Source organism: Watersipora subatra, chromosome 9, assembly GCF_963576615.1.
Source record: "Watersipora subatra chromosome 9, tzWatSuba1.1, whole genome shotgun sequence".
Taxonomy (NCBI): Eukaryota; Metazoa; Bryozoa; class Gymnolaemata; order Cheilostomatida; family Watersiporidae; genus Watersipora; species Watersipora subatra.
Window position 1 is genome coordinate 56,452,988 of NC_088716.1, and position 18,438 is coordinate 56,471,425.

The following is an 18,438-nucleotide window of genomic DNA, read 5'->3' on the forward strand; positions in this document are numbered from 1 at the left end:
ACTAGACCCACTGGAGAGTGCACATTTGATCCGCTACAAATTTTCTTTTCGAGAAGAGCTTTCTAAGTGGTGCTAATAACCAAGTACTGCAGGCAATCCATTAGTAGATCACATGGTGTAAACTTATCATTTTTTGTAAAGTAGTATAGGACTAAAGCTTAGCTCTTAACAGCTTTGAGATATTTTCCACAAACTATCTCTTACAGACATTCAACTTTGGCTCTTATTCAGATCATCAGGTTTTCTCCAGATTTCAAGTTGCAACTGTTGGAATGAAGAGATAATTGTAATTCATTCAACATCAGCGCCAAATATTACAGCCACACATGCTCTGAATATTGTCTAGGCTGTCAAGGACTTCAGTCCTTGAAAGCATGCGCTAAAGGAATACTGTTTCCTTTAACCTGTGTGCGTGGTTATTCATCCAGCGTCATTTGATAAGGCAAACCCGGATCTAACTGAGTTAAAATGAAGCCAATGTTTGAGGCAATAATAGAGTGTTAGTCATAAAGCTCTCAGTGCAATACATACAATACGCCTGTTCTCTTCAACTGTGTTGATTGTTTAGTAAAACTACAAAGTCCTGGTAGTTATGCCGATGCTGATTCATATGAAGGAGGTATGCATACGATGTATAGCTAAATCATGTACTGTCTAGAACCTAGCAGACAGAATCGATTTTGAACAAAAACCTGAATACTTTCGACAAATATTGAAACGGAGTTGTATCATCTATGACAACCATTTTCCAGAAGCCTTTGTTTCAACTTTAGCGTTTCTGCTCGAAGTTGTTTTGATGTTCGACGTCGGGTTCATGAGATAATGAACCCAACCCTCTGATGTTGGGTTCATTATCTCAAGATATCACCCAGGATTAGCTGCGATATGAGGAAAATTCCTTCATACAAGGAAATGTATGCATTGTTGCTAACTATGCCAAAGTCTAGAAAGGTTAACCTCTTATTCGTTTCCTTGCATACAGAGTGTTAGAATACCATAAATTATCAGCTGGAGGATTGCCTGAAAGTTTTATGAAGCAAATTGAAGACTGAAAGCGGTATATACCCTATGAGTTTGGTATATTTGTGTATCGGAGTTAGGCTGTAATATGGAAACTAGTAAAATAATATAGCAGGAGTTTTGGAGGACAGCAAGGCGATTGAGCTTTGACTAATAATATTACCTGTAGAGCAAGATTTATTTACAAAGAAATAAATTAGGAAATAATATACATCTGACTCTGAACTACTTATTGCTCATCTTTTAAAACGAGATTCAATAATAACATTAATAATAACATTAATTAATTGAAAAACGTCGAGACAAGAGTAGAAGATACTCCAAAGGCTTTCCTACAATAATCATAATAATCTTGATCCTACATAGAGTTAATAAATTAATAAATATAACCAAATCTGTACAGGAAGTTAGGAAAAAAGCTGGATCAATGGACATTTTTGTATGCTAGCTATGGAAAGCTTCTTATACCCCCCAAACATAGAAGTGTCGTTAGCACGAAGTATAACCATTGCTGACAGCCATCCAGAGCACCTGCCGTTGCACTCTAGTAGCAGTTATTAGCACTGACTACTAATAAAGCACCTGGGAAGATGAAGCAGAAAGGCAGTCACACTGACCATAGCTGATGGCGAGTCCATTCACCAAACGACTTAGCTAAAAACAATAATAGCTCGTGTTCCTAACAGTTAACAACCTTTATTTGGGCCTGCATTTCAAGTACTGTAGCAGTTAATTTGTTGGGATCGGTCTCATTGGGGTGTCTCTTCATTGCTTGACGCACAACTTTTTCAGGAAATAGGCTTTGGAGGTGAAAATAGATCTTACATCTGCGGTCACAATGATGCGAGTGATCGTCGGGCTGGGGTGGATGACGCCCCTCCAACGGTCGAGTTGATTGTTTAGAATACTGGGTAAGGTCTGAATAATAACATTCATTCAATGGCTGAGGGGTTGAGGTCAAATCTGAACTAACAGTGCTGGATATCGACGAAACTGGGTCTGACCATCGGGTTGCGAGTGGCGAAGTACCGTCGGTGAATTGAGAAGATATCGATGAGCTCAAAATATCAGAAGATGATGTGGTATCTGGATTGCCTGGCTGTCTGCTCTGATACGGCATATCATCATGAGGGAGACTATGATAGGACTTGTCATGCAGACAAGCCCTAAGCGCTGGTGGCTGTAATTGCGCTCTTAAGGGGGGATACTCTTGTGGCATGTACGGAGGGTAAGGACTGGCGAGCCGTTGCTGTGGAGCTCCTCGAGGTTGAAAAAATGGTGAATAGTTTACTCCATGATGAGGCATGAGATTGTTGGCTACACTCATGTTGTATTGCTCGAATGTCATTGCCCTACAGCGTATGTACATGCATTAAGCGGCTGGCCTAAAGAGTGAACGAACATAGCTAGCGAATAATCTGTATGCAGAAAGACTGCAAATTGGTTATCATAACCTACCTCGACTGACCCCATTGATCTGAATGCTGAGAAGCTGTTGAAGGAGGACCTTTATATGAGCTTCCTACAACAGCAACAGACAGGCGTTAGCGCAAATGAGTGGACTTGCTTCTCTAAGTTGGTTTTAGTGGCACAGCAGGGCAGGTGAGCCAACAAGGACACTAGCTTGTCCACTTTCAACTTTCAACGGTCTCTGCTCAAGTTGCAAGTTGCTAAAGTTTGCAGTTTGACAAGGCACTAGGAAATAAAATCTTGGAAGATTGCCAAATTTTCAGACATTCGGCAACCTCTTGATTTGATAGCAGTAACCACAAGGAACTAACTAACCAACTGTGCACATTGTTATTGGGCTGTCTACATGGACTTTCGTATGGCTGCACACAGCTAGTGCCATGCCAGCCACTGGCCTGTGCAGCTAGTAGATGTTTAACAATGTCTACTTTGGAAGGTTTATAACTATGGTTGACACCCCATAAGCTTCGTAGGCTGGGATAGCATGTCCAGCATAGGACACGATCATTACAGCTTTACACCTGGGTTCGTGCCTGTAAAGTTTTAATTCTGTGCCAAGCCTAGTCATCAAAGCTAATACTAATGTTACATCAGCGCACGTTATCGAAAGTACTCGTGGCGTGCTGACTGCCTGATGCACATCAGAATGGATGTAATAACGGTACGCTACTTGAAGAGAGAAAAAGGTGGCACCAGTTTTATCCATGGCTGCAAGTCGGTTTTTATTGTAATCGTGATCGAAAAATCAAACCTTCGATAGTTGAAATAGCAACAACTAGAAAGCTATGTTGTAGCAATAGAAAACCAGACAAAGTGTATCAACATAATGCTTAACTTATAAGAAAACAGGTCTATGTAATCAACTCCCGAAACGTAATGAAAGCCCAAGGCACGGTGATTTTCCTAATTGATAGCATAGTCTGGCATTTACTAGATGGAGCACCAGAAGCATTTCTTGGAGCAAAGGTAAAAGCCTCATATCGAAACTAGATCATGCGTTGTGTAGAACTCACATCTAACATACAGCTATTGTAGCACGACGATATGCCCAACCTATGGCCATCTCAGCTGACTTACAAGCATTCGTAAACCGCATTGACTCACCAAGTGCCGAGTCATAGCTGTCGTCTCTCTCAGGGTGTCCAAACTTGCACTTGGTGCCATAGGTACACTTTCTGCCATATGGACATGCTCCTGAGGCGGAGTTATATGGAACAACTCTGAGAAACTGCTCCAGTGTTGGTCCTCTCTTGCCCAATGGGTCCTCAGCAGGGATAAATCTGACACAAAAGTATAAAGATTAACTTTTTAGACATTTCGAGGTAGAAAGGCGGCGCAAAGATACCTTTATTCAGAGACACGTTTATAGCACATATTTACTATAATAAGAGCCATGTTCGTTCATCCGAACCCACGCTTTAGAAGTTAACAAAAAAAATGCATCACATGGGAATCGAATTCGTTATTCGGTTTTGTAGCCAGGCACACCATCAACTGCACAATGACCACCTCGCTGCACAGAGGAATAGTTGTACACGTAGCTATTACAATGACCACCTCGCTGCACAGAGGAATAGTTGTACACGTAGCTATTACAGATGATGATCTCTCACGGCGAACGGGACAACCAGCTTACTAATTAAAATAAATACCCAAAACAGCACAACGAAATGAGTGAGTGCAGTGCTAGCAACTGTTGCTGGGTCTGTGTAAGAACAGAGACAGGCGATTAGACTGTGAGCCTGTGGTACATATTAACCAAGGTTGCAAAAGTTGAGTGTCAGCCTCAGAACAGCCTACACTTAGGTTATGTTTCTAAAGAAGAGAGTTAATATTCGTGTTTAAACAAAACTATCAATGCTAAAATTTAAAGCTAGCGTGCAGTAATGTGCTACTTCCAAGCCTTTTATTCAGCATCGTATGATTTGCAATTAAGCTTTTTCTGCACGCAACGAGGCTTGCTAGGAGAAACATGATCAAACTTTTTGAGGTTGCTATGAAAACTTTTCATAGGCGGTTAAGATTCCGTGAGTGATGAATTAAGAAGGAAAGGTGATGTCACAAGGAAACTGGCAAGGATCTCAAATAAGAATTAATCAGACTATGTCAAGGAACAGGGTCAATAATTGTGTGTTGGCTAATGAAGGAAGCTCTTTCAGGGGTTATCTGATAGCTTGGCACCAGTTCAGCTCAACTATTAAAATCTTACACATGCCAACACAGGAGAATGACAGGAGTTGTCCATCCTGTTAGCGATGGAACTATCCATATTATAAATGCTCTATGCGGTGAGTAGGAACACTTTAAACTGACTTTTGTAGACAAAGAAAAGGTCAGGTAAGACGCCATTTCAGTTTTCCCACACTGCACCACAAAAAACTCTCTCGACATGATTAAAATTGCATTGCATAATGCGCCTTCACGTGAAACTTCACCCCCCCCCCAAACGTCGCTTACGTAGTCATAAAGGAAATCTTTACTCGGCCTCAAACTAACTAAAAGTTTTACCATAATTTAACAAGAAATATAATTTTTTATTTTATGTGAGTAAGCTTCCACGGAGTTAGTTATTTTTCATTTTCAACATTACATCGGTAAAAGGGTTGCAGACGCAATAACTATTCATGGTTTATTGCCCCAACGTAACATACATGGCATTGCCAAAAGCTTTAAACATGCGACATTCGTATAGCTAGCTAAATTACGTAGCACAAAATGAGGTCTTTAGTTGGATGATTGCAAGAAGCTAACTTAAACAAAAGAACAGCATTATGTGCAGCTATTTCTCTTATACGGAGCCACTGGCTTGTGGAGCACCTGCTCTGCGTGACCCAGCTGGCACTCTATGGAGCACTCCAATTTGGATTATATCGAGGAGTTCATGTGACAACGGTAAATAAAAAATCAAGTGTGTTCTGCACACGCGCTACTATGTAATGGGCGTTGTCAAGCCCAGCTATAGCCAACTTACAGCGATCCACAATGTGAACTCAAAGGTTTTTTTATATCAGGTGATATAATGGTATAATGTTTTTAGTCAAATCTCTATAGAAACTGCAACTCAAGTTGGCATCAATGCGTCTATTTCAGGGATAATATGTAATGTTAAACTTCTTAACCCTTTGAACCTTAACGGCCAGTTTTGCGGCAATGCGTAGGGTGTGTCAGAATCCCTAAAGGCCGCTTTTCCGGCATTCACATGGTTTCGTTTACAAAAGCTGTTTCTAAGAAACAGCAGAAGCCAATCAAATTAATTCTTGCACAGGATGTTAGATCGGAATTTTCACTTCCATTTGTAACAGTTTTCAAATATCTTTACTCACCTCCTTCGTTTTAATAACACTATTTATTAGAACGATATCGCGAAAAAATCGATACGACCCGTTTGTTGGTAGGTCATAAATGATTGTGATGCAAATAAAGAATTTTATAATACTAATTATAATTTTCCAGTATATTTTGAGTCATAAAATGGTGATAAACATGTGCTCAATGGATATGGTGCTACTGTAAATGTTTTTACAAGTTTTATAAAATCGTACAAACTTTTATAGTTTTAGGCTGAATAATGGTGAAGTACTGTTTTTTTCTGTATGATGACATTTGCTGTCGATTGCCTGACTTTTTTACTAGTGCTTTACCTAATATCATCGTATAATGAGCACATTTAGATATATTTAATAAAAGTTGAAAAATTTCGGACCGTTGGACAAATTGCCCAGGGTTACTGACACGCATCATCGACAAAAATGGCCAGGGTTCAAAGGGTTAAGCTTGAAGCTGGGGTAAATGGAATTAATTGTAGAGCCGCCAATGTTATTCTATTCTTTGAAAAACTAACTACTATTGAACCACAATATTCTCACACAATAGGAAATGTGTAGTCAATGAAAAACATTCATGATCGGCTATTCGTCGATAAACTGCCAACAATTGGTATAGTCCTGTACAAACAGATTAGAGCCAATTCGCGAGTCGAATTTTTGCCTTAGGCAATATGAAACGATGAAACTTTCATGAAATTGTTTAACGCAAACAAATACCCATTGAGGCTTATTTTTATAAGACAAAATTTATATCACAAAGGGGGACAATTACAATTGTTGCATAAGCTAACTGCCAGGACGGTCCAGATATAATCTAGGATGAACATTCACATTGTCCGGGCATATGAAAAATACAGTTAGCTGCCCTACCTTGTGCAATGATTCAATTGATACCAGGTATAGGAAAGTATTTACTTGAGCCCAGTCGTAGCACTACCGGCTAATCTCTTTTTACCATAAGATTTACAATTCTCACAAGTAGTCATTCTTTAGCATGAAAATATTAATAAGGAATTTTCTTTCATTACACGCACCATCCTTACTATAATAAGAGCCAAGTCAGCCTGATGCCGCAGTTGGATATTAGGGAAAATATTGCATCGCATGGAATTCAAACTCTGACCTTCGGCCTAGCAGCCAGACACGCTACCATCCGCGCCATTTGTACACCTTCCTGCATTTGGAGTGGTTTCACAGATACTCATTACACAATGCAGTAATGACGATCTCTCACGGCGTACTACACTGCTAGTATACTAGCATATATTATTGGCGGAAAGATACTAAAAACTTAGTTAATCTTATTTGCGTCAAGAAAATAATTTACTAATTGACCTTTTCTCCAGTTTTGGGTGCAATGCGTAAGAATTATCTACTAGCATGCCATCAAAGTATTTTGAAATCGAGCACCAGGTAACATATCAATGAACTGAGAAGGTAAAATCCGATGAAAATATCAAAAGGAACGTAGAAAAGGACACCAGGTAACAGCGTATCAAGGAATATAAAATAGGTTCATTGGGTTATAATGAGTCCAGGAATATAGCAAGGGCATTGGGTATTGGTATATCAAGGAGCAGAAAGATGAAATTGAAAGTAGGTGACTTACTGGTCCGCGACAATAGCAAATGGCAATATCCTTTTCTCGATTGTCTCGCGGAAAGAAGTTCTCTCACTTTTCAAGTCTCGAAACTGATCATTGGAGACGACTATAGCTTTCTCCATAGAGGCCAACTTAAGAATGAACCGATCCTCATAACTGGCGATATGACCCTTACTACTTCTCCTGCTCGGTGTCTTCACGACTACTCCCTGTCGTGCGAGGTCATTGAGTATGTGCTGGTCTGCAAAGGATACAAGCCTTGAAGAACATTTTACAAAAAGCATGCTGAGTGGCTCATATTAGAGCATCATGATTTTCAAAAATCGCTGGACGATTCGATATTGCAAATAGACGACTCGCGATATATCGCAATAATATTATTGTAATGTAAAAAACTTGAAAAACTTTGTTAACAGTTTTTGTAAACTCAACCTAAAGAGTTTAACTAGTTTTGTGTTTGTGATAATTAGAAGCATTTATTTCATGAATAAAAATGTTATTTTTTATTTATGTATGTATTATAAGCATAAAATGTAGTTTGTTTATGTCATTTGTTCTTGAATACATATATTTGTGGCATTTGATAGGTTATTATTATATAACTTATAAATTTGCAGATTTATAGCATACTACAGTCAAACATGGATAACTCGTCCACGGATAGCTCGAACACATGGTTAATTCGAACATTTCCTTTGGTCCGTTCCCACGTAATGATAAATTGCTATAGATAACTCGAACTCAACACTGTTAATTCGAACTGTTTTTTTGCCCAACAGCTACCGAAACGGTTGTTTTCGCTTTAGAAAATCACTTTATTCAAAGCCATAGAGGTAAACTTCATCTTTTCGTAATTCATAAGCGTCGTTATTACCACCATCGGTAAAATATTTTTGTCAACGACTTTTCTAAAAGTTTGGTGAAATTTGATTTATACTGCGATACGATGAATAGCACGGGCTAGCCGGGTCACGCGCGCAAGAATTTTCGCCACGCACATACAAAACAAAAATCGCATGTTGTTCTGTATGTGCGTGGCGAAAATCCTTGAGTGCGTGACTCGGCTAACCCGTGATGAATAGTTTTCCGACGTTGATTCCGTGTTCAATCAACGTCGGAATGTTGAATGTTTAAAACGTCTTAAAAAATGTTGTAATTAAACGTATACGTTGTCTGAGCTACAAAAAACTATTCATCGTTTGACCTAAACACAGAATACGTGTGTACATTCAATAAGTATCTATTAAAAAAACGTGAGTGATGTAGAATGTACGTAAAACCTCGTAAAACTTCTAATTGAACTGCCTCGGAGTGTTGCTCTTAACGAATCCCAGGTAAAGTAAGATAATCTTTGCATAAACTTCAAGAAAAAACGGCAAAATTGATCGTGGGTAAAACCCCAAAAGAAAAAAATGTCTTTTCTTTTGAGCATTTCAACAACGATCAAGTTTTGCCAATGTCAATCTGAAAAACGTCCTGGCAATAACATCACCTCAAACAACAAACCAATCTCAAGTGATAGAAAAATCTCTATACTTTTTCATGAAAACGTTTTAAACTTTACATTAGAAGCATTTAATTTGAAACAAGCCATTTGTGCTTTTGATTTATATTATAGTTTGTATATGTACATGTATCTACTAATAAATAAGTAAATATATGGACTTGTGACAGTGCTCTGATAACTTGAATGCTCTGATAATTCGAACACTTTTGCTCGGTCCCTTGAAGTTCGAGTTATCAATGTTTGACTGTATTTGATAGCATCCTTGCAGTTATCTTAACACAGCTTACAATGGATCGACACTAATAACTCCTCTTCTCTTGCGCAAAAAAGCCAGTTTTGGCTGCAAACTGTAGCAAACATAACAATGAGTACAATGAGCTTTTATGCAACATTGTTAAAGAATAGAGAAAGCATAATATTATTATGCTTTATTAGTTATCTTGAGGTGTTGACTGATGTTCTAAAAAAAGAATCAAGGAGATTGACCCCCTAGAAGCTGAGATATAGACAGCCAAACACAGGTCTACCTAATAAAGAATCAGAGGAAAACCCTTCGAAAATCCCGAAAACTGTGACGTATAAAATCGACTTAATGGTCATGTGCCGGAGTTGCGCACCCTTACCGCCGTTACTTATAATGATTGTTTTGGCTACGAGATGTGAAACGCTTCTCGCGATAGTAAATAATTTACATACTAGCTCTGGTTTCTCAGGAAAATCATCCAAACATTGTGTGGTAAAGGCATTTGCCCACAACCCCTCGCCATGATTTTTTAAAGCAGAAGAGCAGATTTTGACTATTGTGCTTCAAATTTTAACTCGATCTCCACGGATATGCTCCGAAGATCATCTGTTCAACGAACGGCGCGTGTATAGTCTATATGCGATATCCGCGATTGCAGTTTGTTTACAATAAGAAATAGAAATGGGACTTTTTGTTCCTTCATCATTTTTCTACTGTGTATCTACTGCAGCATTCAGTTGATTTTCATGATTATCGTCACTATTAACAGACTGGAAGTTCACTACAGCCATAATCTTAAAAAGACTAACTTGACCGTGCTGCTCTTGCTATAAGAAAAGAAAACGATAACTTTTGCTTTGATTTTTCTATTGATCTATTATCTTATCTATGATTATTTTTTATGATTTATATAATATTCATAATGCATATTATACAAAATAATAATATAACTGCGTATAAAATAAATGATGTAACTAATATAATTTGTAGAAAATTCCAAATGATAACCGAGATTGATTTAATTGATTCTATTTATTAGCTATAGTTAAAAAATCTGAACAACGCTAAAGATGATTTTGAATAGGGAAGCTAAGTAGGAGAACAACAAAACTGAGCTGAACTAGCAAGATAGCGAAATGTTGCGAAATAATAGATGCGTGTAATTAGTTTATGCTAAAACTAATCTACACGTCAGAGGGACTGGTTCGGAATTCTAGGAGCGATGATTGTTACGCCCAATTTGATTGTTCTATACTTCCAGGGATTAAACCAATTAAAACGCCGTGATTGTTATAGGAGAGCGCATTAGTTGGCTTAATTGACCAATGACACACAAGTCGATTTCATACGTCATATATTGATGATTACCAAAACACTTTTGTTTTTTGGTAGACCTGTGTTTGGCTGGCTATATCTCAGCTTCTGGTTGGTCAATCTCCTTGATTCTTTTTTTAGAACATCAGTCAACACCTCAAGATGAATAATAAAGCATAATAATATTATGCTTTCTCTATTCTTTAAATATAGCAATAAAATTATGCTTTCAAATTTGAATGAAATAAAAAATTGTCAGCTCATAAATTGCAAAGCAGGGCACAGGCTATCATATCATCACAGGAAAATTGCAAACAATAGATACCAACTGGTAGAAATATTTCTCAGTTTCCCAATGCATATTTATTTAGAGATCTATGACAAGTTGGAGGTGAGCTACCGGAACAGATTATTTGCATCTAAAAAGGTTAATGTTGCTCCAAATATACGCTGCAAAATATAGGCGTCATTGACTTCGCCTATGAAGAAGTTAAATTTATGCTCCAAAATTCTGACGAGCTATTTGAAAAATACAACTCCACCTTTATTTGAACGCCACCTCTATTCAACCGCTACGATAGGAGAAGCATTGAAAAATAGAGCGACATGGCGTTCAAATAGAGGTTTTAGGATAGTGACAGCAGTAAGCAATAAATTATGAGTCCGATGGGGTCTGGTATGGCTAGAATAGATGACAAAAAACATTTCAACACAAGCTGCCCTAGAATCTAAAAGTACGTACCAGTAAAACTGAAGTCTCATTGGCATGAGCAATCAAAAGTTTATGGCAATGAAAAGTCCTGCTAAAGCTTGACCTAATTTCATGATCTCTACAGTGGCACCTCTGGGCACAGTAAGCCAAAAATTTGATCACCGAGCTAGCTTCACGTTTTGTTGCAATGCTGCATTTGAACACGTGTTTGATTTACATAAACATAATTAATAATATTTTAACTGCATTGTCAAGTACAGTAGACATTTTATCGATGAGTTGCCACAAGATTAATTTATTGTTCTACTGTATTTTCCTCATATGGAAGTTGAAATTGAAGAACGGGTTTTTGTATACGCAGCATTCGCTAAGATCTACTAACTTTGTACTACTATATTTCCTTTTATATTTTAATAGGTAGATTCCTGGAAGTTCATAACCGGTATATTATAGCAGTTTGGGTCTGCTAGACACCCATGCAAGCTTTATAGGAGATGCTGTCATCACTTCACTGATGCTGTCTGATTTATAGCAATGTACAGAGTGAAGTATTCATTTGTTGATAATTTCCATATACTACATTTCAAACAAGAATTAATACCATCAAGTCTTTTGTCCTCTCTGTAAATTGCTTTAGGCTTCTTAGGCATGAGTAGTTAGCGTTGTAATAACTCAGCAAAAAGTCCTAAAGCCGTGGTCACACGATGGCCGAACCGACTTAGGTTTGGTTCGGAAGTTGTTTTACTTCGGTTCAGCTAAGCCACATGTCACACGGTATCCAAAGTCACTCCGCTTCCTAGATGCCATACGCATGGAGACAGGACACTGTTTCATTGGTAGTTTTCATGTATTTGAGCTAAATATTTTTATTGTAAACAAAAAACTTTGAGGAACAATTATAATTACACAGCAGATTTATCAGAAGATCGTTCAGCTGCTCAAAACAAATCACTTGATATAAAGATTTTGCCAACCCTTCCCATCAACAAAATTATGTTTTGTTAATATATGAATGTTTTTCTATGCTGAGTACATAACAAACAAAAACAGTCTTCATCATAGTACTGTGGTTTTACATAAATAAATCAGTCAACGATTCTTCATCAGGATGAGTATGACGCATTACTTCTATTCTACATGAAAGAAAACCATAACCATTCTCTTACATTTATGCAAAACTTAAGTGTAACATCTTACATTTATGCAACACAATCACAAGTCCGGGTGAGCCTTGTCGTAAATTGCTTCGTGTTGTTTATTTAACGAAATAAAAAGATCGTTCCATTTCTTTTATAACTTTGCTCACGCACACGTATGGAGAAATGTGACGCGTGCTCGCTAGAATGTTAACCAGCCAATAAGAGCAAGGGTTCTGCCACGAAATTTTGAGCAGGACCGAAATGGTTCGTTTTGGCCAGAAATGTCTTCGTTTTGCGTTGTTTAGTTTGTTTCGGGTCTCGTGTGACCACGCCTTAAAGTGGAAGTCGCTTGTCAATGTCGGCCTACGGATCAGAAAACTAACTTTTATATCAAAGCACAAAACGAATCTGTGTCAACGAAATCGGTTCTTTTTCATAGGATATCAGAAATTGCACCATTATCCAGACCAATCCCTGTGAGGAGGATCCAGGTAACTTCCCCTGTAGAATCATCACTATGCATCCTTTGATAGTTTTCGCAAGCGCCGCTGGCATATCCTTTTTAAACCAGTGTCTGAATCATAAGCAGCCGCTGTCTGAATCATAAGCAGCAGTCTCCAATGCACTAAATCTAGAATTGTTAATTTAGGGTTGCTATGATGCTTAATATAAACTGCAGTGCTTGATATCGGTTAATAGACACGCCCTGACATGCATTTGATCATGTACACCGCTACACAAGCTACACACATGTTTGTATAGTGGATACACTCTTAACTATAATCAGAACAGTTTTAATACTATAATGTCCGTCCAAAGTCACAGTCGGAGGTTGAGAAAAAATATTGAATCGCATGGGATTTAAACACGCGCCTTTCAGTATTATAGACCGAGACTCTAAAACTGTACTAATCAAACCCCTCCTGGTACTCCAGAATCATTGTATGTATAGTTAACACATCCAACGATCTCTCATGACTTACTAGACAACCAGGGTACTAGTACTGATAAATTATATCATAGCCTTGCAACAAACCATTTTAACATCAACAAGAGCTGTGCGACTTGACTATCACGCCAAAGTGAAAAAACCATTTCTCTCAGAAATCATTTTTCCTAACTGTTAATTTTTCTGTGTACTAGACATCTAAATTTATTAGATGCATTAGTATGGTTAAGGGACGCTGCCTCAGCAAACTATCTTACTGCATTCCTCTGATTGTGATGGCTTATTTAGGAGATAATTGTAACATTTTTAGGATATAACACTCGCAAGGCAATGCTTAGTGATTTCCTAGCTCATATTTACAGATTCCAACAGTGGTCTTAGAACGAGGTTTCATCCCAAAAAATAAAAATAAACAGTTGGCTAGTAGGTAATTTTTCACACCTATCAATTCCTTAATACTTTCTAAAACCCCTGGACATTCATAACTTTAAAGGTTGACTTGCAACAAAATTCACATTACCGTTATTTGATATGAAAAGATTCACCATGTCTTACTCTGTTGTGTTGTAGGTGCAAAATATGTGGAAAGGTGACAAGCTCTTAAAAGCTCAAAAACGAACAGTTAATCGCAGTCACACGAGACCGCCGTAGTTTGGATTCACTTTCCAAAACGGCTCAAATGTGACGTAGTTGTGAGAGATGGTTTCCGTTTACACTTTCATGCAACCTTATTCGTCGAAATATTTTCACAAATATACTTCACGCATTCAATAAAACCATGTCTATTGTTCTTACGCGTCTGTTTTATCGTCATCGTAATGCTGTCCCTTTTAGCAGTGATATCTTATAACTTACCGTAAAAAGTCGTTTAATTTTTTAGCCTTAGCTTGAAGGAGTACATATCATTGTCTGATAATCATGACGAGCCTGTTGGTCACTTGTGATAATCGAAAAGTGCTGCAGAAATTATTTGCGAAGTATTGGGTCACATGATCAGATTACGACTTACCAATTAGACCAGGCCGAAACAAAACTGTAAAGTAGCGAGCATCTATATTTGATACGGGGTCTTCGATGAAACCTGAAGTGTTTGTCATAAACTAGTACTACGATAAGTTTTATATTGAGCTTTTTATTGGCCTTTCAATTCACGTGAGAACATACGTGACAAGACGATAACCAAATTTCGTGGTTACGTCATCGAAATAAAGAGATTCCAATCTACTGCAGCTTTTCGTTTTTGAGCTTTTAAGAGCTTGTAATGACATTTCCACATATTTGGCACTTACAACACAACAGAGTAAGACATGGTGAATCTTTTGATACCAAATAACTGTAATGTGAATTTTGTTGCAAGTCAACCTTTAATCACACTACCGCTGTAATAAGTTTTGAATCCATTACAGCAGGAATAGTAAAACACTTTCATAACAGCCATTATGCTGAAAGAGTTTCCTTTTATTAAGATAATTTTACACAGACAAAGTAATTGTCAAGGCGTGGTCACACGAGCACCGAACCGAACTAAATGACGCAAAACGACGCCGCTCTCAGCTGTAAAAAGTTCGGCCGAAGACATTTCTAGCCGAAACGAACTATTTCGGTACTGCTCGAAATTTCGTGCCGAACTCTTGCTCTTATTGGCTGGTTAAAATTCTAGAATTCTAGCGAGCACGCGTCACATTTCTCCTTACGTGCGCGTGAGTAAAGTTAAAAAAGAAATGGGAGGATACTTTTATTTCGTTAAATAAACAACATGAAGCAATTTACGACAAGGTTCACCCGGACTTGTGATTGGGTTGCATAAATGTAAGATGTTGCACTTAAGTTTTGCATAAATGTAAGGGAATGGTTGTGATTTTCTTTCGTGTGGAATATAAGTAATGTGTCATATTCATCCTGATGAAGTATCGTTGACTGATTTATTTATGTAAAACCACAGTACTATGATAAAGACTGTTTCTGTTTGTTATGTACTCAGCATAGAAAAACATTCATATGTTAATAAAAAAATATAATTATGTTGATGGGAAGGGTTTGCAAAAGGGAAAGCAAAATCTTTGTATCGAGTGATTGATTTTGAGCAGCTGAACGATCTTCTGATAAATCTGCTGTGTAATTATAATTTATAATTGTTCCTCAAAGTTTTTTGTTTACAATAGAAATATTTAACTCAAATACATAACAACTACTAATGAAACCGTGTCCTGTCTCTATACGTATGGTATCTAGGAAGCGAAGTGACTTCGGATGCCGTGTGACATGTGCCACGAACCGAACCAGCCTCCGAACCGATCCTACGTCGGTTCGGTGCTCGTGTGACCACGCCTTTACACAATTCATGGCTAGACTGACTTCACAGAATCTCGTGAGTAATTGGCCAATCAGCTGATGCATTCAAAACTGACCACCATTAACACCTGCATACTAGTTACAAAAGGACTTAGGTAGCTAAAAATAGAAGCAACAAGTTATAAACAGCTAGTAGGTGAAAGGACATCAACAATAGAGGCGAGCTCAGTGAATAGAGCAAAGCACCTATCGACCTAGAAATTAGATATACATTGGCGTTAAGTAAATATTGTGAACAGAGGGTCCTTTTAACCCACTTCCTTCTTTGTAAGAAAGCCTGTTCTCATTTCTCACTCGAATCGCAACAGCGGCAAAGTCAACGACAAAAGCTATGGACATTACTTTAAGAGGGAACGCAGGCCAATGGCAAATGTTGCCATTAATGCGTGTTTATACCAGGATGATTTACCATATCTACTTCCACGCCGACAAAGACGGTATGATATAAAACTTAAAACTGGTTGTAAAAATACCTTTGTCCCGGTCGCTGACACAAGATCGATGAAATGCTGCATACTACATTTCTTCGATTTTGACGGCCGTCCTTGACGAAGTACATGGATTTGACCAATCATATCGTGCAACAGCTTCGAAAATATGATGGCGATATATTCTGCTCTGCCAAAGGGTTAGTTAAAGATAGCATTAGCTACGTTCTCACCAGCTTGATTTAAAATCAATACTAATTAGTAATTATAGTAATTATTACGCATACATCTACATGGCATGTAGCAACAGAGTGACCCTCTTTCGTGTTTATATTGATAAGCGGTCAAAATGGAATGGATATCGATGATGCATTTCATTGGCTAAAAAGCGGTGACAGATTTTGCATAGTTAGAGTTTGTGTGGTATAAAGTCCTTATAAAACATATTTCAAATCATAAACAGACTCCAACTACAACATCGACAAATCGTCCTGGTATAAACGCTCCTGTATAGTTATATAGCTGACTATCTACTCCCCCCCAAACTAAAACTTTGATGCTCTAAGCAAAGCATTACTACCACAGCATTTCCTGTCGTCTGAGGCTTTCACAGAACTTTAACTTAACACAATGAAAATATCATTATGGAAACCAATCTTATCACTCATGTAATTATGGATGTATGCTAATTCTACCTTCTTCTAAACTGTAGCCTATAGAGTTTGTGTCTACTACATCCCTGTCTATCAATCAATCATTGAAAGCAACACTATATCGCTATTGTAGTGGCTTGAAAGTTCAGCAAAGTTTAATATAGTCATACCTCAACATACAAATGCTCCACCATGTGAGAAAATCGAGATACGAGTAAAATTTCAAGCAAGTTTTTTCTTGGAGATCCAGTTCATATTTAACTGATTATGGAATAATTTTTGAGATATGAGCCGGTTCTCGATGGCTACTATATGGCCAAGTATGTGAGAGTCTACTTTTGGGAACAGCATCGCTTGGTCTTTCTCCTCGAATCAGTTTGAAAAAGTTTTTAAAAGGTCTAAAAGTTATGGTAACGCGAAACAAAAAGGTTCAAAATGGTAACAGATAATAGAAAATTAAGACAATATAATTAAAGTTTAGTAAAAAATTGAAACTTACATTAGGTGTGTGTTTAGTAAATTAAATTTATGTAAAGTTAATTTCAAAAATTTCTGTTATGAAATGTCTCAAAAGTGTAGTGTAACGAACACATTGCTCTCTCAGACAGCCGTTATCCACAACGTCTGTCTCGAAGGTAAAAACGTACAATAGTGTACAGGGTGTTGTTACATTTTATTGCAGATTTTAGCAACTAAATAGGTATTTGTTAGCGTAAACACTAAATTCATATCCTGTTTACTAAAAATAATATCTTGTCTTACTGTATGTGGTTTTTTCATAGTATGGTACCGGATTAATTTGTATTTAATTATTTTATATAACAGGTAGTACCTCGAGATACAAGTAAATTGACATATGAGCTCAGTCACGGAACGCATCAAGCTCGTATGTCGAGGTATGACTAGTTGTTAAATTTTGGTGTTGGTTGACCAAACTTATCTCACTTGGCTTTTCCACAAAATCTTTGTGGTTTCAATCGCTTGCCAATCTGAGGCGTGTTAACATCGCATATCGGCAACAGTTCATGTACAGTTTTAAAAAGTAGACGCATACCTGAAAAACAAATACTGTGTACAGTTGTACGCACAAGGCATGACTAGAGGCAGGTAAATAATGGTTACCTTTTGTCTGCAAACCCTCCTTTCTAAGTCTATGCGCAGGTACAAATACTGTGATGTGTTCGTGGCCCCTTTGCTGGAAGTACCGGACTACGATCTCTATTCCTTTGCAAGAGTATATTTGATGGTGTCCGTGCCTAATAAAACAAACCATATTGGTAAAGATACCATCGCTATACTGCCTCATACGATGTAAAATAAACAAAGTACAACTTGTGAGACAGGAAGCTTCATCCTGCGGTACATACAATAGACATTTATCATCACACACTTTTGACACATTTTCACAGAAAAAACAGGTGACATTAATGGGTCTTTTAGGAAAACGTAAGGAAGGAGCAAAGGAAAAGATATTGTTGAGCGGAGAGTGAAGCTACAGGTATTAGTCAACACGTGTAGTGAAACCCTTTACTTCTACGAGGTCATACATACCGACCAGTTTATCAAATTGTATGAGCTCCAGCAAACCTGTCTAGACACTCTGATTACGATTAGCGATCAGTAATGATAGCAGACCATTGTTTAGGTAATCCTGTAGCTACTTCTTAGGAAACAAAACTGCTATATAAGCTACAGGAGACAGGCCCGCTCGCAGTAGGCCA

General features: G+C 37.7%; 1 protein-coding gene across 5 annotated transcripts in view; it reads right to left on the bottom strand.

Moving 5' to 3' along the window:
* Positions 1 to 1,091: 1,091 nt before the first annotated feature.
* LOC137403817 (ribonuclease ZC3H12A-like) overlaps positions 1,092 to 18,438 on the bottom strand; it is a 48,161-nt gene continuing 30,814 nt past the window's right edge. For all 5 annotated transcript variants that reach the window (XM_068089873.1, XM_068089874.1, XM_068089876.1 and 2 more), the window contains 5 exons: positions 17,840 to 17,973; positions 7,426 to 7,660; positions 3,595 to 3,770; positions 2,479 to 2,542; positions 1,092 to 2,372 (listed from right to left, as the gene is read on the bottom strand). In XM_068089873.1, coding sequence (XP_067945974.1) covers positions 1,700 to 2,372; positions 2,479 to 2,542; positions 3,595 to 3,770; positions 7,426 to 7,660; positions 17,840 to 17,973 — 1,282 coding nt within the window. In that variant the 3' untranslated portion in view covers positions 1,092 to 1,699. The remainder of the gene's footprint in view (positions 2,373 to 2,478; positions 2,543 to 3,594; positions 3,771 to 7,425; positions 7,661 to 17,839; positions 17,974 to 18,438) is intronic.